The sequence below is a fragment of the Epinephelus moara genome, chromosome 7, assembly GCF_006386435.1.
Source record: "Epinephelus moara isolate mb chromosome 7, YSFRI_EMoa_1.0, whole genome shotgun sequence".
NCBI classification, from domain to species: Eukaryota; Metazoa; Chordata; class Actinopteri; order Perciformes; family Serranidae; genus Epinephelus; species Epinephelus moara.
In genome coordinates this window covers 6,216,357-6,240,593 of record NC_065512.1, presented here as the reverse complement: position 1 = coordinate 6,240,593, position 24,237 = coordinate 6,216,357, and the positions used below count along the sequence as shown (strand labels likewise).

The window sequence follows — 24,237 nt, the reverse complement described above, 5'->3', positions numbered from 1 at the left end:
ATTAATGAATAAACAAAACAATATATTCAAAATAATAAAAAAAATGCACAGAGGAAATTCATTTAATTTGATTTATTGTAAACAATTAACAATTTATTTATTTGATTTTCAGTACCCACTATCAGTAATAAAGTAATCATCATACCCCTGTTTGCAAAAAGAGAATAAAAAAAAATAAATTAGTAAAATAAAAAATAAATTCAAAATAATATTTCTAATATTAATTTTAGTTTCACTGTTTTGTTCATTTTAATATTTCATCAGTGTCCTCATTAACATCAATAATTCAGTTAAAATGCTTTATGAGACGTTTATAGAGTATGTGTTGACAGTGAGATGTTTTATAGGGTTGGATTATTATATTTATTCGACTTTCCTGCTTTTGCACATCCTGTAAGTCGCTCTGAATAAGAGCGACAGCTGCTTGCCATGTCTCCACTGTATTTCCTCCACTGATCATCAGACACCAAGCTGTTCTTTTAACTGTGTACGACGATGTGAAACTGTTGTTATAACTGGATTGTTCACTGGTTCCTCTGAGAGATTTCAGTTAGCTTCACCTTCTGTTTGGCTTTTATCTAACGTCTTTTCAAACCTTCGCAGAGCGCGACATCAAGGTTGTCCGCCCACTGTACAGTGTGGAGGTCACTGAGACAGAGACCGCCAAGTTTGAGACAGAGATCTCAGAGGAGGACCTTCACGGCACCTGGAAACTGAAGGAAGAGACACTCCACCCGTCTGCTGTAAGATTAAACACCAATAAAGATGGTGCCATTTTGGTGTAATCCAGAGAAAAAGCCAGTGGGATAAAAATGATTTCCTTTCGCTTTGGGGATGCTCAGTTTAACTCTGTTCAGTTAAATCAATTTAACTTTAATCTTCATATATTATAAGTAAAAATGTTTTGTATAAGCACCTTCTCTTGTGACCTTGCCTCAAAATTGAGATTAAGAGATTGTTGTGAAAGTTTGTTTGAACTGTAGATTTTTGTTTGCAGGATGTGGAGATCAAGATGGAGGCAACCAGACACACGCTGATCCTCTACAACTGCAAAATGGACATGGCCGGAACTGTAGACTTCGCGGCAGCGAATGCCAAATCTTCAGCTCAGCTCAGGGTCAAAGGTGACAGAAACAACAGGGACATTTACCACAGACACTTTGTGAAAACATTTTTTGGTAGGCAGCTTAAAATCCCTGAGAGTCCTCTTCTTGACCGATGACACTCTGGTTTCGGTTCAGATCCGAGTACACGCAGACTATTAATTAACTCACCAGAATTTGATAACAGTTTCATGACAAAATTTACACGTTGTTGTGAGAGGCATAGGACATAATTTGCAGACAGAAATACATTTACTGTTTGCCTGATGAAAGTCGAGTTACCAAAACATTGCAGTAATTTTATTTCTTTTGCAAGTGAGCCATTTTCGTCTGCAAATTTTGCCCAACTCGTCCCTTTCCTGCACACTTGATTTGAAATGCGGGATGTTCTTTTGTTGTGGGAAACATGAAACGTAAAATCTCCTTTATCCTCATTGGTTGGTTGAGAAAGAAAAGTGTTTGACGCCACCTGGTAATTTGGTGCTTTTCACAAAAAGTTTAATTTTAATCAGCTTTTAGAAGCTCTCTGGCTGACTGGAAAAATAGTGGGTTAAGTATCTTTTTGAAGGGAGCTTCAATCAGAAGATGCTTACTGCTGATATGCGAGTAAAACTGACATTGAGAGTAAAGAGTATAGTACAGAATATCTGTGAGAGTTGTGTAGGCAAAGAAAGATAATGAAAAAACATTTTCCTGCAAAAATGTTTGTTAAAAAAGTTGAAAAAGTAATTGAAAGCATGAGAGAGTTTTTCTGAGTAAAATACTCATTAAAAGGAGTGGCACAGTCTCTACCTAATGGTAAGTAAGACTAGCCGTCTTTATGCTAAACTAAGCTAACCAGCTGGAGGCTGTAGCTTTCCCAGGTGCAGACCTTTGAATCTGTTCGCTCAACCACGTTTGAGCTGTTAAGAAATGGAGCGTAATGAGTTGGTGATTCTGTCTGATATCAGGCAAGACTGTAGCTTTATATTTAACTAACTTAGATTAAATCCATCACTAAAGATTATTTATATGTTAATCATCAATTAAAAATGAAATACATTCACGGTGAATTCGACATTTTAGAGCCGCAGGCTGCTCCAACAAAAACAAAGCTAAAGTGTAAAGATAGAGTGAGAAAAGCTTCCGGTGAATATGGGGACAACAAAGATTTTATCATCTTATAAAACAAATATAAATTCCCTTCGTTTAGAAATTTACAGCAAATCAGAGAGTCCAACAAGAAATTCTTCTCTTCCAACCAACACAACATAAACAAACTGTTAACCAATGTTACCTGCAGAGAAAAAATTCTGCTGTGTCCGGTGTCATCAGGAAGTCATATAACACGACCTGAATATGTTCTACACTGCAACAAAACCTCCATCATTTATTCTTTCATCGTTATTCAATGACTTTTTATGCAACTACAACAAAATCCACTCAGTATGGTGACATTATCCCACTTTGAAAGAGGTGATTTAATCTCAAATGCTGATTGAAGAGGGTAGAGTCCAGTGTGTCTGATTTTGGGGGATATATTAGCAGAAATGGAAAATAATATAATGTTTTCTTTAATGTTTAATTACCTGACAATAAAAATCATTGTGTTTTTGTTACCTTACATTGTGTCCAAACAGCAAGCCACCGTCTGCATCATACCACCGTCTCCACTTTGTAAAACGAGCTAGCTTGATGGCAACATACTATAAGAGATGTTCACCTCCCTGGAGATCTCCCTCCAGACAGACCCCAACTTATTCAGGTTTTTATAGTGAAATGAGAAGGTGTCATTTAAGCCACGTTTCCACCAAACACTAACGGTACTGTACCTTTGGAACCAAATGTAACGGCGGCCATGTATATATATTTTTTAATGCCTGAAGATCCAGTCATCACTAAAAGTTTCTGTCATCCAAGAGAGACAATCAAAACTAGAGTAATAGTCAAAGGTGTCACAGTGAAATTTAAGGTGTTCTGATGGATTCACGTCGTCACCTCATACATCGAGTATCATTACAAGTTAACATTCCACCTTAAAAGTCACCGGCAGTCGGCCCAGTGAATGAAGTTATTTTTTCTCAGACTCCAGCTGCTGTGAGAGGCAGCAAAACATCCTTTCATTNGTTCACAGCTCCACCTTTTAGGACCAGATCTGTGTGCTAGGTACCCCAACAGAGGGGGGACCAAACATGGGGACGGTATGGAACGGTTCTGTTGGTACCATCCACAACTTTTCACAGTGGAAACAGGAAAAAAGCGCACCAAACTGAACTGTACTGGACTGCTTGGTGGAAACGGGGCTTTAGGTAACTCCTCATTTCAACCATGTGAAACCAAGTTTCATTCAAAATGGCGTGCCACATTACGCTGCATTGCGCTGCGTCTCTCGCGGGCTGTCAGGACAGTCCAATAGTAAACATTCAGTTAAACTGATTCAGTCTCGATGTTAGAATGAGCTGTTTATATCTACATAGGGAGCAGGTCCTCGTCCACTGAGATTGCCATGTTTCTACAGTAGCCCAGAATAGACAAACCAGACACTGGCTCTAGATAGGGATATTTGTGTTTTCGTAGTCAGTAGCACCTCCACAAGGAGCAGTATCAGACACACACAGGTTTGCTACATGTTAAACTTCTTCTTTAGATCAGCTGGTCTGTATGTTTTGGAGAGGAGGAGACCTCTGAGGATAATTCAGCTCCTTAAGAATGAACACTGAAGGAATTCTAACCAGGAGAAGTTTCAGATGGTTGTAATCTGTAATCCTTGCTGATAGACGCCACCAAATCCCCCTAAATCTGACACACTGGACTTTTTTTTTTTTAACAGGTTTCTTGCTTTAGGACAAGTAACTAAAATCAGTAGAGAACAGACTTTATTGATTTTGTTTTAAAGAATGATCTTCAAAGATCAACAGTTACTTTCTTAATTTCTCATGTAATGCTGTAACAGGTGGAGAGTTGAGACTGTGAAGCTTCACAGCTGAGGCGTCACTAACTGTAATTTAGACCTCAGAGTAAATCACGACGCTGTCACAGACTCTCTGCAGTGTGGACGACTTTAAACACTGAACTCTCAGAGGGTGAAATCACTGGTTCAGATAGAGGTTTTTCTGCAGTGTGTGAAACGTTATGATTGTTGATATGTTCCTGAGCAGATATGTTGTGTCCCTCTCAGCGTGATGAAGACTGTAAACTCCTCAGACTGACAGCTGGCTGTCACCGACACTGTCAGTCTTTAACTGGCTGTTAAGAGGCTTTAATTCAGGCATGTGAAGAAGCCTGTTGTAAATATTTGATGCAGCTTGTTAATCTGACATCCTGGATCTCAGTTTTCCAAAACACCAGTTACACCACAGCGTTACGACACGCACGGCGGCCCGACAGTTGGGTAACTCGTGCGAGGAGCTCCACATTTTCCTTTTCCAGGAAAATTGCAGGCTGCTGATTGACAGGAGCAGATTGGCCTCTGCTGATGGGTTTGGCAGAGGTGGGCTCTCAGCCAATCAGGACCTCCGGTTATTTTAGAAGCCACATGCCTTATCTAGAGCAGGTTTGCAGTGATTGGCAGGGGGGAGGACGCGACCCCGTCCCTCACTGGTTTCTGCCGGCCATATACATGTGATGGCAGGTCGTATGCTAATGAGCTAGGCCCCCCAATGCCAAGTCCCACGGTGGCGGTGTTCAGTTGTCCTGAGGGCTTCCAGCGGCCTGTCTTCAGCTCAACACCACCATGAGGATAAGCCACTGAGGATTAGCCGTTTCTCTGCGGGGACTTTTTGGATCTATTGACTTGTTTCAGGGGGGGGACTAATCATGTCTTCTCCCCAATCCAAAGCCCGAGTGATCGGCCTGGAGCGGCCCCTGAAGGATGTCACTGTGACTGCCGGGGAGACCGCTACCTTCGAGTGTGAGCTGTCCTATGAAGGCATCGCTGTCGAGTGGTTCCTGGGGGGTACAAAGCTGGAACCAAGCGACAGAGTAAGTCCCAGCACACCTGAGTCCTCACAACAAACACATCCACTTCCTGTAACCTTCCTGACACACACCACACACTGACAGTTAATGAAGCCACCGCAGATCCTCCAGGAGTTCAGGCAGGTCCTTCAGGCCTTGTGGTGGTTCAGGTCCAGAGCCAGGCTTTTGTTTCCTGTTCTATTTGTACACAATGTTCAGTGTTGTCTGCAGCAGCCTCGGCCTGTCTTCATATAAGGGCCTGCTGGTGAAGGTTCAGGATTCCTGCTGAGCATTCGATCCTGGTTTTGAGATAACGCAGGCAGGGAGACTTTTCTGCCCTGCAAGCGTTTCTGCAGGGTTATTTTTAACAGCTGCAGGAGGTTGAGATGCAGGGCAGGTGGCAACAGGAGCTATTTAACAGCTTCAGTTTTGAAACGTGCTGTAGATGTTTTTCTGCTGTTTTCAGGCTGAAAAAAAAAAGCTGAAAAGAGAGCTGGCCGTGAGTCCGGCCTTGAAACGATGTCCTGTCATAACGCAGGATTAGTTTGATTATCGGATGTAACATGAGAAGTGTGAGGTTTGCAAAGACACGTGATCTCTCTGTGGGTTGTGCAAGTGTGATTTACTGCATGTTACATGGTCAAAACACCACATCAACAGTTGCATCAAATCACAAACTAAAACTGTTCGACAGCTTTGCCTGTTTTCTTTAAATATAAAATGAGTAAATTAAGTTGTTGTTTTAAAGTCTTTAATTGTGATGCTACTGCAGACAGAAACTCTTCCTGAGATCTCAGAGCTGTTTAGTTGTTTAGTTGGTAAATGTCTCCTGTTTACATCAAAGATTTATGTGCTGGTTTTCTTTGGTAACAAAGTAAAGTCAAGGTTGTATCAGCAGGGACGGATTTTATCTGAAGATTAGTGTTCAAAACCAAAGATAAATTTCAATGTAACCAGCGTGAAATACATTATTACTCTCAGAAAAACTAGATCAGCAACTAAACTAAAACTAAAACAGGAAAACAAAGCAGATTAATGTGAAAATGACTGAGCTGAGTTTATTAAACCTCCTTGCCCGTCAGTTTAAAGAGTTTAAACTGGAGTTTAAAAGTTAAAACAACAAAACTGATGAACATTCAGGTTTAGAGACATTAAAGTGACATATAAAGCTGTGTTACGAAACAAAGAAGTTTATTGAGCCACATATTTAGTTTCACTAAGGAGAACTTAACAAAACTTTTGGTGTATTTTTGTGTGTTAATTTTTTGGTGATATTTACAACATTAAAATAAGCAGTTAACAGACCTCAAAGAGACTCACAAAACAATAAAACAGCTCAACCTGTTCATCCCCCGACACCCACACTAACAACCAAACTGTTACGAAACTCTGATGGGAAGCAACATCACAGCTGATCTGAGATTAACTTTAAACTGAATAAAAAAAGGGATATTCAATCGAAAACAGCTAAAATCAAATAATTTCTGTCTGCAGAGCGAAGAGACTTTATAGCTTTTAATTCCTCAATTTCTTCACTCAGTGTAAAAACATTAAATTGTCTGTAGCTGGTTAGGAATGGACAAAACAACAAACATTTTAACTTGACTATTCACCTAAATGTGTTAAAGGTCTATTCTTAATTCCAAAGTGGAGATCAGGAACCAGTCTGTGACTTCTAACAGACATCTTCTGAAACAGACTTTTAACTCATCAGCATTTTAAAGTATTGAAAATGTTAAAAGTACTTCACACTCTTTTTCCTCTTAAACCAAAAAATGATCCCAGAAAAACAATAAAAAGTTGATATAATGATAAACATGTGCAGCAGAAATGTTTTTTAATTCTTACAATTGAAAAATAATGGTAAGTGTAATCATGCTTATTTTTTTATTCTTTAAAAAGAAGCAATGAACAGGAAATATGTTTTATTCCTCATTGGTGAGTTATGTGTCTCTCGGCTTGCTGTGAGCTGCTGTGTGACAGTGTGTGTTAAAATCAGCCATCAGGTGTCAAAGGTTGTGCAGTTTAAATCGGGGGAAGGAAAGCAGCTGCCTGGATATGTTTCAGCTGTCAGGCCTCAGCTGACTGACCCCCAGACCTGTGACTCCCAGTTCAACTCTGTTTCTTGTGATTCTCACAGACAATGTTTAAAGATGATAAAACGCACATTATATGTGTATATTTAAGTGTATGCTGTTCACCTGACAGGTGCTGTTCTGGGAAAAACCCATACATACATGCATACAATCTCTGATTCTGTGTCTCCTGAACCTTACAATGTTCAGGGATGATAATACACTGTCAGTCTCGCTCTTAGTATTTACTGTGGACCTGACAGACGGAGTTCAGGGTAAACCCTGACAGTCAATGACTCTGTCCTTTTAACCTTACAGTCAGTGCTCATGGATGATAAAACCCATAATCTGAAAAAATCCAAATACTCCACTGTGTGACTTTGTAAACCTGACAGGTATATTTTAGGGAACATTACACCTCTTGACTTACTGACAGTGTAGAACCTGACAGGGGGAGTTCAGGGAAGGTTAAGCCCCATGACTTATGGGCTCCGTTGGACCTACAGGTAGTACTCAGGGCACGTTAAACACTTACACTTCCTGACTCTATTGAACCATTTGATGGTGTTCAGGGCAGGTTACTCTTTTACTCGGTTGAACCTGACAGACAGTGTTGAGGGCATGTTAACGGCTGTGGCTCAGTTGAATCCACAGACAGTGTTCTGAGCTTACAGACAGTGTGTTGAGCCTGACAGACAGTGTTCAGGGCAAGTTAAATGTGGCCCTGCTGAACCTGACAGACAGTGTGTTGAGGGCAGGCGAAACGCTGTGTCACTTTGGGCAGGTGGTGTTGAAGGTGGATGCTAAAGTCCACAGTCACAGTCTGTTTAACCTGACAAACAATGTTCAGGGATGGTTACACCCTCTCAATTATTTGAACCTGACAGACAGCGTTGAGGGCAGGTGAAATGTAGTGACTCTGTTGAACCTGACAGACAGCGTTGAGGGCAGGTTAAACTCTGTGTTTGTATTGGACAGGTGGTGTTGAAGGCGGAGGCTAAAGTCCACAGTATGACTCTGAGGGACGTCAAACTACATGAAGCCGGACAAGTTAAACTCGTCGCCAAAGACTTCCAGACGGAGGCCAACCTGATCGTCGGAGGTAAGATCAGCTGACTCACCATGCCGCAGTGATGTAGACGTATACTCAAGGGTGTGTCAGTACACTGTGACATCATTACTGGGCGGGGCTTCAGGTGCAACACCTCTGACTGGCAGATTTCCAAAGGAAGTTCTGATTGAGTTTTACGTAAACAAAGGAAAGATGTGTTGTGTTTTTCTGTGCGTGTTCAGAGCCACCGGTGGAGTTCACTAAGCCTCTGGAGGACCAGACGGTGGAGGAGGAAGCCACCGCCACACTTGAGTGTGAAGTTTCCAGAGAAAATGCAGAGGTGCGATGGTTCAGGGATGGACAGGAGATCAGAAAGACCAAAAAGTACGAGATGATCGTCGAGAGCCGCAAGAGGGCGCTGCTCATCCACGACTGCACTATGGACGACTCGAGAACGTATACTTGTGACGCCAAAGACTTCAAAACCTCCTGCTTCCTCAGCGTTGAACGTGAGTACATCTGAGAACTAGCACAAGTTTACAGAAGTTATGAGGCGTTAAAGGACCCTTAAAAAGATTTAAGGAACCATAGAAACCCTTTATAAGACTATAGAAAGTCCTCATCAGGGATAAGGGACCCCCTTAAAAAAACAGAAGGAACCCCTTGTTAAAGGGGACCTCAAAGAAGTCAGTAACCTTAACAAACTCTTAATAAGAGTTTAGGAACCCTTAATAACACACAAAAAAGTTAAAGAATAACTTCAGTTAAGGAGTCCCCTCTGTAAAAGCTGAGGGACCTTAATAAAAGCAAGAGGATCTTCTAAAAGCATTAAGGAAGCCTTAATAAAACCTAACCTTAAAGTTAAGGAACCACTTGTGAGAGATAAGGGACCCTCTATTAGAGTAAATGGATATCTAGTGTTAAGGAACCCTCTATGAAAGATAAAGGAACCCTCTAAGTGTCCAAGAACCCTTTGTAAGACTTCAAGAAGCCCCTCAAAAAAGTTAAGGAATCCTTTATTTGAGCTGAGGAACCCTCTGTAAGAGATTAAGAACCTCCCTTTACAGAAAGGGAATCCCATAAAAGAGAAAGGACCCTCTTAAAGTCGAGAAACTCTTTAAAAGACTCAAGGACCCCCCCTCAGTAAGATTTTAGAAACCACTCAAAAAAGATAAGTGAGCTCTCCAAACAGTCAAGGAACACCCCTTAAGATTTGAGGTATACTGCATACAAGTTAAGGCCCCCACATAAAAGCTGAAGAGCCCTCTATTAAAGTTAAAGAACCACTTTTAAGAGGTAAGGAGCCTTCTATAAGAGTAAATAGATCTTCCATTAGTGTTAAGGGACCCCCATTAAAAGCTAAAAGAGAAAGTGATTAGTAGCTTTTATAAGACCTAAGGAACCCTTCAAAACATGTAAACAATCCCTTGTCAGAGTTAAAGATCTCTCAAAATGTTTAAGGAACCCCTTACAAAAGTTAAGGGACCACCATGAACGCTCAATAGCCCTCTATAAAAGTTAAGAATTCTAAAGGCTAAGGAACTACTTGTTAGAGCTAAGGAACCCTAACCCTAAATGGATCTCCTTAAGTGTCCATGAATTCTCTTTAAAAGCTAAAGGACCTTTCTAAGTGTTAAAGATCCCATCAAAAATGTAAAGATATCCAATGTCAAAGTGAAAGATCCCTCAAAAAATTTAAGGAACTCTTTATATGAGTTAAATAACTCATCAAAAAGGTTAAAGAATCGCTGTTTTTGAGCTAAGGAACCTTCTGTAGGAGTTAAGACGATTTTTATGGCAGAGGAAAGAGCAACCCTTTTTAAGACTTAAGGAATCTCTCAGGAAAGTCAAATAATTCCTTTTTAGAGGTAAAGTTGATCTCCCAGCCCCTCAAAACCCTTAATTAGAGTGAAGGGACCCCTAAAAACAGATGAGAAATACCTCACTTGAGCTAACAAACCTTCTGTAGGACTTCTCATGGAAGTAGAAAGGTCTCTAACAAAAAGGAAACCTTTTTTAAGACTTTTGGAATCCCTCAAGAAAGTCAAAGTGTCCCTTTTTAGAGTTAAAATTCTTTCAACCTCTTAAATAGAGTGAAGGAACCCCTAAAAACAGATTAGAAATCCCTCAGTTGAGCTAACGAACCCTCTGTAGAAATTTAGGGACTTAGCAGCTAAGGGATCCCTAACAAAAAGGAAACCTTTTGTGAGACTTTAAAAATCCTTCAGAGTTAAAAGTTGAACTCCTACCCCCTCAAAACCCCTTAATTTGAGTTAAGGAACCTCTAAAAATAGAACAGAAACCCCTCAGTTGAATTAAGGAACACCCATAAAAAACAAAAGACCTTTAAAGTACTAATTAAATTACTCAGAGGTAAGGGAGTTAAGAATCAATTGTTTCAGTTAAGGAACCTTTTGTATTTGGAGTTAAGGGACCCTGAAAAAACATTGCCTCATTAGAGGAGCCATTTGTAAGACTTAATAAAGTTTAAGGAGAAGTTAGAGTAAAAGAACCCCTCATTAAAATTTAAGAAATCTCTTGGAGGTTGGAGGTTGAGATTAAGGAAGTATGAATTCTCATTAAGGAACATGTAAGAGATCCTGAAGACTTAAGGTAAAGAGGTTTTCTGTATGTCCACAGCTCCACATGTCGAGTTCTCGAAGCCGCTCCATGATGTCGAGGTCAAAGAGAAGGAATCTGCCAGGTTTGAGTGTGAAGTTTCCAGAGACAACGTCAAAGTGAGCTCAGCTTCTTTTTCTCTGTTTGTCCAGATTATAAAGTCTGAAAAAGATTCTTCACTCTTTAACGTCTCTGAAATCTCGTCTCGCAGGTCCGCTGGTTCAAAGATGGAAGTGAAATCAGAAAGGGGAAGAAGTATGAAATTATTGCTGAAGGTCGCAAACACATCCTCATCGTCCACAAGTCGGTGTTTGACGACGAGGCTGAATATGAATGTGACGCAAAGACCTCCAAATCCTCCGGCATGCTTACTGTCGTCGGTAAGAATAAACAAACATATGAACTGAGTTTAGAACCTGGTTCTTTATACAAGTACGAACTTGTTTGGATCATCCAGTTCTACAAATCTGCAGCTGCGAATGTTCAGCTAATTTACATTTAACTGGATTATTTTGGAGTGAACATCGTATATGAGCTCATTTTCAGACACAAAAGACATCTTTTTCCAAAAGTTGTGATGAAAAATATCAGTATGATGATTTTTGATGAGAACATACAGATGTTGATCTTGTTATCATTATTTGAATGTAATAAAATGACTAAAATAGCGATTTTAATCATTGCACTTAAAAAATTGCATCTCCAGATTTAGTTTGTGATAAGAAAATAAATAAAATACATCAGTTAAATATCCAATTAAAAGGTTAAAACAAATTGGACCTGAGCACATTCATTCAGCTCTTTTATTGAGGGGTGTAAATATTAATGTTTCTGTTGTGAGAAGTTAACGGAGATACTCGTCCAGGTACGTATGTTTCATTGTAACAGCATTGTTTACATACGACACATACTTTGTCTGTTGATCCGTATTTTCCGAAATCCAAAATATTTCCACGCTACTGATTTATTCCCAAGTAAATAACGTCATCTGCCTGATGCTGTTTGACGGTGACACAGACTTTCAAAATAAAAGCATATCCTAAAGATGACGATATGGATTGACGTTTTTACTTTGCATCAGTGACATAGGATCATTGATCTTTTAACCGATATATCAGTCTAAATCGATGGATTGTTACACCACTACTTTTATGTGGGGATTTGTCTTTGAATTGTTATTTAACATGTTTTAATTATTTTTAAATTCATCTAAAATTCATCTTGATAAATAAACAGATGAAGATTTAGTCATCATCCAGATGTTGAGACATTTTAAAACAATGTACAACAGAAGTTCACAGAAGCAAGAAAAGTCTCTTTGCTCTCAGTAATTTAAAGTTCAGTGACATCTGCCGTTTGTCTTCCTCTCCTTGCAGAGGAGGAGGCGAGGTTCACCAAGAACCTGTCCAACGTGGAGGGAACAGAGACAGACAGCGTGAAGCTAATCTGCGAGGTGTCCAAACCCAGCGCTGACGTCATCTGGTACAAAGGAGACGAGGAGCTGCCGGAGGGCGGCCGTCACGACCAGATCGTGGACGGGAAGAGGAGGATCCTCCTCATCCAGGACCTAAAGATGGCCGACGCGGGAGAGTACAACTGCAGGCTGAGTCCTAGCATCAGGACATCCGCAAACCTCAAGATTAACGGTAAAGAAAAAACATGTCAGAGCATTTGTGAATGTGATCTGAAGCCTCTGATCATAAATTTATCTAATAAAAATCATGCCCATAATAATATTTTATAGCCGTTTGAAGAAAGATAAACAGCTGCAGACGCTGCTTTTCATCAAACACAAATAAATTTATAAAAACGTAACATGTCGAACAAAAACAAACTGTAGCGTGAAAGCAGGTTTTACTTTTCTGTTTTTCTGTCATGTGATCGGTACGTGATCTTCCCGTGTTTCAGAACTGGCTGCTGAGTTCATCTCCCGGCCTCAGAGCCAGGAGGTGGTGGAGGGCGAGAAGGCAGAGTTCACTTGCTCTGTCTCCAAGGAAACCTATGAGGTCAAATGGCTGAAGGAGGACAGGGAGCTGGAGGCCGGAGACAAATACCAGATGGTCAGCGACGGCAAGAGGCGAACGCTGGTCATCAAGAACAGTGAGCTCAGAGATGAGGGCGGATACGTGGTGATGATCGGAACCACCAGAGCCAGCGCTGACCTCACTGTGCTCGGTAAGCCCCGCCCACTCACTCTCAGTCTGTGTCGAGTGATAAAAACACCTTAACCTGCATCTAACTGTTAACTGTTGATATTTCTGTGTTGTGTCCATTTAGTTTTTGTATCTTACCAATATTTTTTATGGTTTATACTTTGTTTTATTTGCGCTCTTTAATATTATGTACTGCAGCTGCTGAGAAACGACTCCCCTCAGAATCAATAAAGTTTGATATTATCAAGAAAAAAAGCAACTGAGTCAACCAGCAAAACTTTAGATCAGTTTAATTATTAGAGACAGATTTTTTTCACATTAAAAGAAGTGAAACTCTCTTTTAAACCCTAAATTTAAATAAAGTGAACACAACTTTAAAAAACATTTTGTTGATGTAATTTTAAATCCTATAATGTCCTGTTCGCTTTACAATAATAAACATGAATCAGGAGTTGTGAGGAGAATTATATGGAAGTTCATTCCTGTCCAAAAAATAAATAAATATACTGTCAGGAAATTTAAATATTATTAAACATAATATAATAAAAAGTCAAAAATATGAGGAACTTAAAAATTGGAATTAAAAAGTCAAAATTCTTAGTGGCAGAAAAAAGTTTTCATACATTTTTTGAAGTTTTTAATGATTACATCAACACTTAAAAAAACAACCTCTGAGAGACTCTTTTCTTTTTTTCTTTGTTTTTTGTTTGTTTTTCTTTTTTTCTATCTTATATTTTAATTAAAGGTAAATTTGTTAGATTTCAAACATCTGCTGGAATTTAAATACAGAAATTAAATACATTTTCTAATTTGTTCATTTTGGTTTTTAGTTAATTCACATTCTAGTTTAAGAGTTTTCACTTTACTGATTACTTATTTATAATTTGATTTATTAATGGTTTTTAATGACTGAAACCTTAAACATAAAAAAATTAACAAAAAAAAATCTCTTCACAATTTTTTTTATATATTAAGTTTTGCATAATTTTTTTTTTACTGATACAAAACAAAATTTAGTTAAGGGAAGAAAATTTATTTTCTCCATCACTTTATTTTGAAGTAATCATTTAGTTTACATTCCTACGTTTGTCATTTTTATTTAAATGTTTTTTTTAACTAAATGTCAACTTAATCACCTAAGAAATTAAAATGACAACATGACTTTAATTGCTTTGTGTTCTTTAGTTTTAAGTAAATTAAATGCAGTTTGATTTCTCTGGCAGTAATAACAGTGATATCGAGGGTTTCCTGCTCATTGGTGTGTCCGACGGTTTGTTTTGTTTCCTGCAGAGAAACTGAAGATCATCACGCCACTGAAGGACACAGAGGCCAAAGAAGGACAGGAAGTGGTCCTGAACTGTGAGGTGAACACAGAGGGAGCGAAGGCCAAGTGGCTGAAGAAGGACGAGACGATATTCGAGACCAGCAAGTACGTGATGGTCCAGAGGGACAATGTCTTCTCCCTGAGGATCAGAGACGCCCAGAAGGGAGACGAGTCCAACTACAGCATCAACCTCACCAATCACAGAGGAGAGCACGCCAAGAGCTCCTGCGACCTCACCATCAAAGGTCAGACATGTTTAACAGAGTTCATAAACAGAGCCGGACTGCAGCTCTGTGTTTTACACCGCGTTCCAAATTATTATGCAANTGAGACACAATACCATCCATGAGTTTAATTGAAAAACAAAAAATTTAATCTTTATGACACTTAAATACAATTTGCATAATAATTTGGAACGTGGTGTAGTCTCTTTTTGTTTGAGTTGAAAGTTGTTCCGCAGCACTGAGCTCAATTTCTGCTCGAGCTGACGATGTGTATTTTGGTGTTTTGTGTTGTTCAGAGGAGAGTCTGAGGATCGTGGTTCCATTGGAGGACATCGACACTCAGGAGAAGAAGACCGTCAGCTTCTCCTGCAAGGTCAACAGGCCCAACGCCACTCTGAAGTGGATGAAGGGTGGCCAGGAGATCACCTTCAACAAACACATTGTCTACAGAGTAGACAAAGAGAAGCACACGCTGACCATCAAGGACTGCACGCTGGCGGATGAGGGCGAGTACACCGCCGTAGCCGCAGACAACAAGTCCACCGCAGAGCTGATCATCAGCGAGGCACCTACAGACTTTGACATGCACCTGAAGGACCAGACCATCACTGAGTTCGAGGACGCGGAGTTCACATGCAAGCTGACCAAAGAGAAAGCCGACGCCAAGTGGTACAGAAACGGACGTGAGATCAGAGAAGGACCGAGGTATGTCATCTATAAACTCTTATTATTTTAGTTTCATAGCCAGACATGCTAACGTTAGCAGCTCATATTAAATCTTAACTTATGCTTTATCATCGACTCAAGTAAGCTGTTTGTTTTCCCAGGTATACATTTGAAAAAGATGGAAAGTTGTGCACCTTGCGTATCAAGGAGTGCAGACCGGACGATGAGTGTGAGTACGCCTGTGGTGTGGACGATAAGAAATCCAGAGCCAGGCTCTTTGTTGAAGGTGAGGTTCTTCAGATTCCACTCACTGCTTTTACTTCAACGACCTCCTGTTCTGTTCCTGCTCTGGTTGATCTGTCATGAATATCTGGTGTCTGTCCTGCAGAGACGCCGGTGGAGATCGTCAGACCGCCACAGGACATGTTCGAACCTCCAGGCTCGGATGTCGTGTTCGAGGTGGAGCTCAACAAAGACAGACAGGAAGTGAAGTGGTTGAGGAACAATATGACGGTTGTCCAGGGAGACAAATACCAGATGATGAGCGAGGGTAAAATCCACAGACTGCAGGTCTGTGAGATCAGACCTCGAGATCAGGGAGAGTACAGAGTCATCGTCAAAGACAAAGACGCCAAGGCCAAGCTGGAGCTGGCAGGTAAGAGCTCAAAACAGGACTCTTAAAAATCTGAAGATCAGTTGTTTAAAGGAACAGAGAGATTAAAGGTCAAGATGAACCTGAAGCTGATAAACTTTGGTTTCCAGTGTTGTTGTCTCTGTGACAGCGTCTCCCTCTTCCTCCTCCAGCTGTGCCTCAGATAAAGACCACAGACCAGACCTACGTCACAGACGCCAGGAAGCCCATCGTCATGGCTGTCCCCTACAGCGCCTACCCACAGGCCGAGGCTGACTGGCTGTATAACAACCTGAGTCTGCCCAAAGACAACATCTACACATCCGCCGACCGCACAGAGTACCGCCTGAAGGACCCCATGAAGGCCGACGAGGGCCGCTACAAGGTCATCATCAAGAACAAACACGGAGAGGGAGAAGCCTTCATCAACCTGGGGGTCATTGGTGAGTTCCAAGCTAAATCCATTGTCATGTGGACTTTACTGAACTTTACTTTCTATACAAACTTTGTTCCTCACTTTTCTGACAATAAATGTGACTTTGTCCTCGATTTTTCTAGATGTCCCTGGACCCGTGAGGAACCTGCAGGTGATCGACACAGCCGATGGTGAGGTCAGCCTGGCATGGGAGGAGCCTGAAAACGATGGCGGCGCCAAGGTCATTGGCTACGTGGTGGAGAGACGTGATGTGAAGCGTAAGACCTGGACGCTGGCCACTGACCAGGCTGACAGTCCCGAGTACACAGTGACCGGCCTCCAGAAAGACTCCATGTACCTGTTTAGAGTGTGTGCCAGAAACCGGGTCGGCAGCGGACCCAACGTTGAGACCGACAAACCCGTACAGGCCAAGAACAAGTTTGGTAAGAATTACTTTTATTTATATTGATATTTGAAGCTAAATTTCTGGGTTAACGTCGGTACATTACCCGTTATACCCAATGTAGACTGAGCTGGAAAATCAAATTACATTAATTTCAAATCTGTCTTCATAGTTAGTTAATTCTTCTGTCCAAGTGGTAAAATAGGAGAAAACAGAGGTTAAGAGAACAGAAATGGTCCAAGAATTGATCCCTGAGGTACACCAAATATGATTTGAGCTATGGGATGATGGGATAAAAACATTAACCAACACAAGATATACGACTAAACTTGGTGAAATAATTCCCAGAACACCAGAGCGTGGCTCTCAGTTTACTGACTTGTTTTGCGTATTGTTATTTTTAGATGTTCCTGAGGCTCCTCTGAATGTGATCGTTGGAAACGTCAGCAAGTTTGGCTGCACCATCGCCTGGGAACCTCCTGAGTCGGACGGAGGCTCTCCCATCACCTCTTACGTCATCGAGCTGCGAGACAGGACGTCTGTGAAGTGGATGCCTGTCCAGATGACCAAAGCTGACGAGCTCAGTGCCATCATCAACGACGTCATCGAGAACAAGGAGTACATCTTCAGAGTCAGAGCTCAGAACAAAGCTGGCGACGGCAAGCCAAGCGCTGCCTCGCGGCCCGTCAAGATCATGGATCCCATTGGTAAGCTAGGATTCATCACTCTTTTTCATTCAGTAAGAAACAAGAACTTACTTTAAATGGTTATCCTAATCCTTCTAAACAGCCGATATACAATTAATTAAATTAATTCTTTCTGTTATTTTAGTTAATTTTTTTGTGTCCGTCTCTTGCAGAGCCTCCCAGTCCCCCTCTGAATCTGGTCTGGGAGGACCAGAACAAGACTTTGGTGAATCTCACCTGGGAGACTCCTCTGAGGAATGGAGGCAGCATGATCACCGGATACATAATTGAACGTAACGAGGAAGGCAACGACAAGTGGCTCCGCTGTAACGCCCGCCTCTGCCCAGACCTCTTCTACAAGGTACAGATTCAGATAAATCATCGCTTCCAGTTTGTCAGATAGTGACCTCATCTCACAAAACAAGTGCGAAACTTTCACAGGGGGGTTCTGTTAGCATTTGAGGCTACATGAGACACTTTTATGTATGTTGTTCAACCAGTATAAAACCATCCACCTGCTACAGAGTACCGTCCTCTAGATGTCTCTTTGTCAAAGTCCCCACAGTAAATGTCTTCACAGGTAAAGCTCCCTACTTCCTGCGAGGCACGCCCTCCAGCTCCTCCTTCACATTAAAAGTATTCAGCATTTTTTTTACATTTAAAGTTTTCTAGCTGCTACTTCAAATTAAAAGCCTTCTAGTAGCTCCTTCAAAGTAAAGGTCTTCCAGCGGCTGCTTCACATTAAAAGTCCTCTAGCAGCTGCTTCACAGTTAAAAACCCTCCAGTTGCTCCTTCACATTAAAAGTCTTGTTCCGGCTGCTTCACAGTATAAGCTCTTCAGCTGCTCCTTCACATTAAAAGTTTTCTAGTGGCTGCTTTACAGTAAAAGTCCTCCAGCTAAGTCAACCAGCTGTTCCTTAAAAGTCTTCTAGCGGCTTCTTCACATTAAAACTCTCCCAGTGGCTGCTTCGCAGTATAAGCCCTTCAGCTGCTCCTTCACATTAAAAGTATCCTAGTAGCTGCTTCACAATTAAAAGTCCTCGAGGTACTCCTTCACATTGAAAGTCTTCTAGCTGCTCCTTCACATAAAAAGTCATCTAGTAGTTGTATCAAAGTAAAAGTCTCAAAGTGGCCCCTCCTCAATAAAAGCCCTACAGTGGCTCCTTCACAGTAAAACTGTGTCCTGGTTCAAGTTTTACTTCATTTTATTTTAACACTGTACCTTTAAATTTTGTCTTCAGGTGTCTGGCCTGAAATATGGAAACAAGTACAACTACAGAGTGTTTGCTGAAAACGCTGCTGGAGTCTCAGAGCCGTCAAACATTGTCGGCCCTCTGCTGGCTGACGACCCACATGGTGAGACAGACAGAGTGTCTTCAATCACTTTGTAATGTTTTACTATTAAACTAATCAATCCCCACAGAATTGTAGTTGAAGCACATTTAACGTTTAATTTCCCACCATGCCTCTCTGTTTCCTCTCCAGTCGGTCCAACCTTTGACCTGAGTGCTTTTAAAGATGGCCTGGAGGTGATTGTCCCTCAGCCTCTCACCATCAGAGTCCCCATCACCGGATACCCGATCCCTGTCGCCAAGTGGACCTTAGGAGACAAGCAGCTGAGCACCGATGACGAGCGCGTCACCATGACGACCAAGGCCACATTCACAGAACTGATCGTCACACCAAGTGTCCGCCCCGACAGAGGCACTTACACTCTGCAGCTGGAGAATGACGTCATGTCTGTCACTGGAGACATCGATGTCCACGTCATCGGTACGCCGTCAGAAACTGTTTTCAGTTGATTGGAAGGTTTGTTGTTTGTGTGGTTGGTATCACTGTGTATCTGTTTGTGTCCTCCAGCGGCGCCCAGCGCTCCAAAGGACTTCAAAGTCCTGGAGGTGACCAGGCAACATGTCCACCTGAGCTGGGAGGCTCCGGAGCACGATGGAGGAAGTCCTCTGACCGGCTACCAGGTGGAGAAACGGGATGTGGCCCGCAAGACCTGGGTCAAGGTGGGTGTCTTTAGATGAAAACACGTGGAAGTCTTTGACCAGACGCCTGATGATGATTTCACACTGCCGCTGTGTTCTTCCTCTAAGGTGGCCCAAGGTATCCAGGATACGGAGTTCACAGTCACTGATGTGATTGAAGGAAAGGAGTATCTGTTCAGAGTCACTGCCTGCAACAAGTGTGGACCTGGAGAGCCGGCGTACATCGACGATCCCGTCAATGTCTCGTCTCCTGCCAGTGAGTCCGACCTGAGATTAAAATAACTCAAATTAAGAAATAATCCAAATTTAATGTCTTAAAAGTGCTTAAGAGTCTTAACAAGTATCATCAGAAGTCTTAGTTTTCACCGTGTTGCTGCACGGAGATTACATCAGCAGTTCCTGGTAATGTAGTGATTCTGGCCGTTATGTCGCTATGTTAAGTCGATGGTTTCCATGGCTCATTTTTACCACAAACATCAAGTTAGTTTTACTTTTAAACAGCGTTCAAAGGAACTTTCTAACCTCTCTGTCTCGTTTCTCTTCAGCCATCCCCGACCCTCCAGAGAACCTGAGGTGGAGAGACAAGTCCGCCAGTGGCATCTTCCTCACCTGGGAGCCGCCAAAATACGATGGTGGCAGCGGCATCCGAGGCTACAATGTGGAGCGCTGCATGAGAGGAACAGATAAGTGGGAGCCCTGCGGGGACATGGTGCAGGAGCTGAAGTGCCAGGTAACAGGTCTGATTGAGGGCCAGTGGTACGCCTACAGAGTCCGAGCCCTGAACAAGCTGGGAGCCAGCCGACCCTGCAAGGCCACCGATGAGATCCAGGCAGTTGATCCCAAAGGTACCCACAATGTCTTCCTGTTAGAGACCTGGAAACAGTGTTTCATTGTGCTCGAATCAAGGACTAAACAAATTTAGATAGATATACAGATATACTTGAGCTCATTCAACATATTCATGAAGTGGAAGAACTCCAGAAAAACACAAAATTGAGACTTCAAATGTACCTACTGATTTACTCCTTTAGATAGTCAAGAACATAATGAAGAGAACCGTCAGTTAAAGCCCTAATTTGTTTGTCATTTGCTTGATTTTAACGTGTGCAAATAAACAAACCTCATATTTGATTACCACCAGTGAACACCTGGGGGAGCTCTACACCACACTCTTACCTCTTTTCCACCAACATGGAACTAGTTTCATTCAAGCAACTAGTTTTGAACCATTCAAAAGCATTTCAACCCAGAAAGTTGGTTCCCCAGCTGGAACCAAAAGTAGCAGGTTTGCCTTGACCTTAAGCTCAATTCGTGATGACTTCAGTACTCAGGTTATCAACTCGATCTGCCATCTTTCTACTACTGTTTACTTCCATTGTGAATTGTCCTCCACTGATGACACTGTTTACAATGGTTTTGCTCAAAATCAATTGAAACTTAGGCTGGTTCATTAGATAGCACCAAGGTTCCAATAAACCTGAATGTAACTGGTTAAAGAACCAAAGCTAATTTGGTGGAAAAGGGGTAACTGTTGATCTGGCATTCTTTACTCAGTAGTTGTGCAAAAATAGTCATGTTTTGTAGTAATTAACAAAATCAGTCCCGTAGCACAGCAGATAAAGTTAAAAGTTGAAATTTCCTCAAACTTCTGACTGACCCCTCACCCTTATCGTCCATGCAGAACCTCCAGAGATCCAGCTGGACGTCAAGCTGCTGGCTGGTCTGACTGCTAAGGGCGGCAGCAAGATCGAGCTCCCTGCCGAGGTGAAGGGTAAGCCTGAGCCCCGCGTGAAATGGACGAAAGCTGACCTGGTCCTCCAACCAGACGACAGGGTTTCCATCGACACCAAGCCGGGACACTCCACCGTTACCATCGCCAAGACCAAGAGAGATGACAGCTCCACCTACATCATCGAGGCCACCAACAGCAGCGGCCGTGCCACTGCCACTGTTGAGGTCAACATCCTCGGTAAGGCCACCTTACAACAGAGAATGAAGGTTTCCATAATGACTTTGTTAGTTTCTGGTTAATAAAACTAAAATTCCCTCCCACAGATAAGCCCGGTCCTCCAGCTGCCTTCGATATCTCTGAAATCACTAACGAATCCTGCTTTATGGCCTGGAACCCTCCACGTGATGACGGCGGCTCCAGAATTACCAATTACATTGTTGAGCGCCGAGCCACAGATAGCGAGATCTGGCACCGGCTGTCCTCAACCGTGAAACTGACTACCTACAGAGCTGTGGGCCTGGTCAAGTTCAAGGAGTACATCTTCAGAGTCTTCGCAGAGAACCAGTTTGGTGTTGGCCCAGCGGCTGAGCACCCATCCATCATCGCCAGATACCCCTTCGGTAGGTCACCTGATCAGAGGATGTCTGTTTCTACCAGGCTTTGGTCTGATAGTTGTTTGCTAGGCTTTTCCTGTAATGGTTCAGTCAGATCAGGTTCAGGTAGATCAATCCCTTCGTGATAAGGTACAATATTTTGCATCAGTCCACCTCCAGGTCAGCTGGGACTAATCTCATCCCTCCTGTCTTCTCCTCAGACACTCCTGGAGCTCCTTACAAGCTGGAGGCTTCAGACATTGCCAAGGACTCCCTGACCCTGAACTGGTACGAGCCTGATGAGGATGGAGGCAGCCCCATCACCGGATACTGGGTGGAGAGATATGAACCCGAACACGACAGGTGGATGAGATGCAACAAGGTGCCCATCAAAGACACAAACTATAGGTGAGTCTGCCTGCTCTGCTGTCTGAAAGGAGTTTTACACTTTGAGTTTTTAGTTTTCAGTCTGTTGATGTGATGCCTTTTCCTCTGCAGAGTCAAAGGTCTTCCCACTAGGAAGAAGTACAAGTTCAGAGTTCTGGCTGAGAATCTGGCTGGAACTGGAAAACCCAGCAAGGAGACAGACCCGATCCTTGTCAAAGATCCATTTGGTACAAAAAATATTGTCACCTTAGTCATTTATGAGCATCTAAAATCATTTCAGAGCATTAAAAACATCATGTTCTCACTGTTCCAGATCCTCCATGGCCTCCTGGTAAACCCACGGTGAAGGACGTAGCTAAGACTTCCTGCTTCGTCATGTGGACCAAACCAGAGCACGACGGCGGAGCAAAGATCGAAGGCTACATTATTGAGATGCTGAAGAGCGGTACCACAGACTGGATCCGCACGGCAGAGAACATCACCACCCTGGAGTACTTCCTGAAGGGCCTGATGGAGAAGCAGGAGTACTCGTTCAGGGTGCGAGCCGTTAATGCGGCCGGAGAAAGCGAACCCAGCGAGCCCAGCGACCCTGTGCTCTGCAAAGAGAGACTCAGTAAGAACAAATGAATCAAAATGAAAACTAAAAATATTTTAACTCATCGTCCAGAATATCTACTAACTGACAAATTCAACACATGACAGTAAATCTCTGAGAGCTGACATGAAAACATCTTTGTCTTCATCTCCTCAGACCCTCCATCGGCTCCTCGCTGGCTGGATGTCGTCAGCATCTGCAGAAACAGCGCTGACTTGAAGTGGGCTGTGCCAGAGCGCGACGGAGGCTCGCGCGTCACCAACTACATAGTGGAGAAGCGCGACGCCAAGCGTAAAGGCTGGCAGGCTGTTGACACCACAGTCAAGGAGCTGAAGTACACCGTGACGCCACTCAATGAAGGTTCTCTCTACGTGTTCCGTGTTGCCGCTGAGAACGCTGTTGGTGTGGGACCGTTCTGCGAGCTGGAGGACTCTGTGCTGGCTAAAGACACCTTCAGTAAGTCAGAGAGCAGTTTGAGTCATGTGGTGATGAATTATTTTAATCAGGAGGGTGGATATAATAAAATTTGTTTTTGTTGCAGCTACTCCTGGGGCGCCGTATGCCCTCACTGTCAACGCTGTGACCAAGAGATACGTGGACCTGATGTGGGAGGAGCCTAAAAATGATGGTGGCAGACCCATCCTCAAGTAGGTGTTTCTTACGTTTTTTGCCTCTGCACAGGTGATAGCCAGAGGCAATACATTATCTGTCTCATTCTTGTGAATGGGATATCTCAAAAACACCTTGAGGGAATTTCTTTAAATTTGGCACAAACGTCCCCTTGGACTCAAGGATGAAGTGACTAAATTTTAGTGGTCAAAGGACAAAGATCAAGGTCATTGTGACCTCTCGTTTGTCCCATTCTCTTGAACATGATATCTCAAAAATGCCTTTAGGGAATTCCTTCAAATTTAGCACAAACATCCATTTTGACTCAACAATGAGCTGATTGGATTGGTGTTCATAGTTCAAGGTCACTGTGACCTTGTGTCTGTCTTGTTCTCATGAACACAATATGTCAAGAAGGTCTAGAGGAACTTTCTTCAACATAAATTGTAGTTTCATCTAAATCTATCGGCAAGACATTTTCAACGTTAAAGCAACACTTACCTTTCTGGAAATGTTATGCTTTTCTTTGTTTGGATTAAAATACTATTAATAAGCTGATGGCACACTAAAATGTAAGTGAATTCCACCAGAGATAAAAACTAAAAACAATTATCATTGCATTCGGTCCGAGCGTCCTGTCTGTCTTCCCCACGTGGAGGCCTCCAACTGACGTAACCGCTTGCGTCCTGTGAAGGGGGCGTTACCTTCCCCCAAAACAGGGTAATAGTGCTGCTAACAGTATTTGAACCAAATATCAGAGAGCTTCCAAAGATAAAGAACATAAAACTCATCAGGAGCTCATGTCCTGGTATTTGTTGGACACTTTATGCTAGTTTCATTTATAACATTATTGCACATGTCAGAACTTACATCAGAGAGTAAATGGTGCACGCTGCAGCGGTGGCATTCCAGTGTGAAGGTGTGTTTATCTTTTGCTGACTCCGCCCTCCAGGTATTCCATTGAGAAGAAGGAGAGGCTTGGAACCCGCTGGGTGAAATGCGGGAAGACTTCTGGTCCAGACTGTAAGTACAGAGTGACGGACG

The 24,237-nt window shown here is 42.4% G+C and overlaps 2 protein-coding genes across 2 annotated transcripts in view; one reads left to right on the top strand and one right to left on the bottom strand.

Annotated features, from left to right (window-relative positions):
- The window catches only part of LOC126393462 (titin-like), a gene marked incomplete at its 3' end in the record, with an annotated part of 160,915 nt that extends 136,679 nt beyond the window's left edge, over positions 1-24,236 (top strand). Inside the window, exons 114-143 of the mRNA XM_050049647.1 lie at positions 604-743; positions 998-1,124; positions 4,921-5,063; positions 8,093-8,216; positions 8,408-8,674; positions 10,806-10,903; positions 10,996-11,164; positions 12,161-12,430; positions 12,693-12,959; positions 14,228-14,506; positions 14,782-15,190; positions 15,313-15,437; positions 15,540-15,806; positions 15,956-16,225; positions 16,341-16,640; positions 17,005-17,307; positions 17,460-17,647; positions 18,528-18,642; positions 18,772-19,059; positions 19,147-19,298; positions 19,386-19,533; positions 19,823-20,122; positions 20,959-21,246; positions 21,333-21,629; positions 21,824-22,010; positions 22,101-22,216; positions 22,303-22,602; positions 22,741-23,040; positions 23,126-23,231; positions 24,146-24,236. Of these exons, the coding sequence (XP_049905604.1) occupies positions 604-743; positions 998-1,124; positions 4,921-5,063; positions 8,093-8,216; positions 8,408-8,674; positions 10,806-10,903; positions 10,996-11,164; positions 12,161-12,430; positions 12,693-12,959; positions 14,228-14,506; positions 14,782-15,190; positions 15,313-15,437; positions 15,540-15,806; positions 15,956-16,225; positions 16,341-16,640; positions 17,005-17,307; positions 17,460-17,647; positions 18,528-18,642; positions 18,772-19,059; positions 19,147-19,298; positions 19,386-19,533; positions 19,823-20,122; positions 20,959-21,246; positions 21,333-21,629; positions 21,824-22,010; positions 22,101-22,216; positions 22,303-22,602; positions 22,741-23,040; positions 23,126-23,231; positions 24,146-24,236 (6,434 nt within the window). The remainder of the gene's footprint in view (positions 1-603; positions 744-997; positions 1,125-4,920; positions 5,064-8,092; positions 8,217-8,407; positions 8,675-10,805; positions 10,904-10,995; positions 11,165-12,160; positions 12,431-12,692; positions 12,960-14,227; positions 14,507-14,781; positions 15,191-15,312; positions 15,438-15,539; positions 15,807-15,955; positions 16,226-16,340; positions 16,641-17,004; positions 17,308-17,459; positions 17,648-18,527; positions 18,643-18,771; positions 19,060-19,146; positions 19,299-19,385; positions 19,534-19,822; positions 20,123-20,958; positions 21,247-21,332; positions 21,630-21,823; positions 22,011-22,100; positions 22,217-22,302; positions 22,603-22,740; positions 23,041-23,125; positions 23,232-24,145) is intronic.
- tgfbr2l (transforming growth factor beta receptor-like) overlaps positions 1-24,237 on the bottom strand; it is a 397,772-nt gene that overhangs the window by 145,044 nt on the left and 228,491 nt on the right. The gene's annotated exons all lie outside the window — the stretch shown is intronic.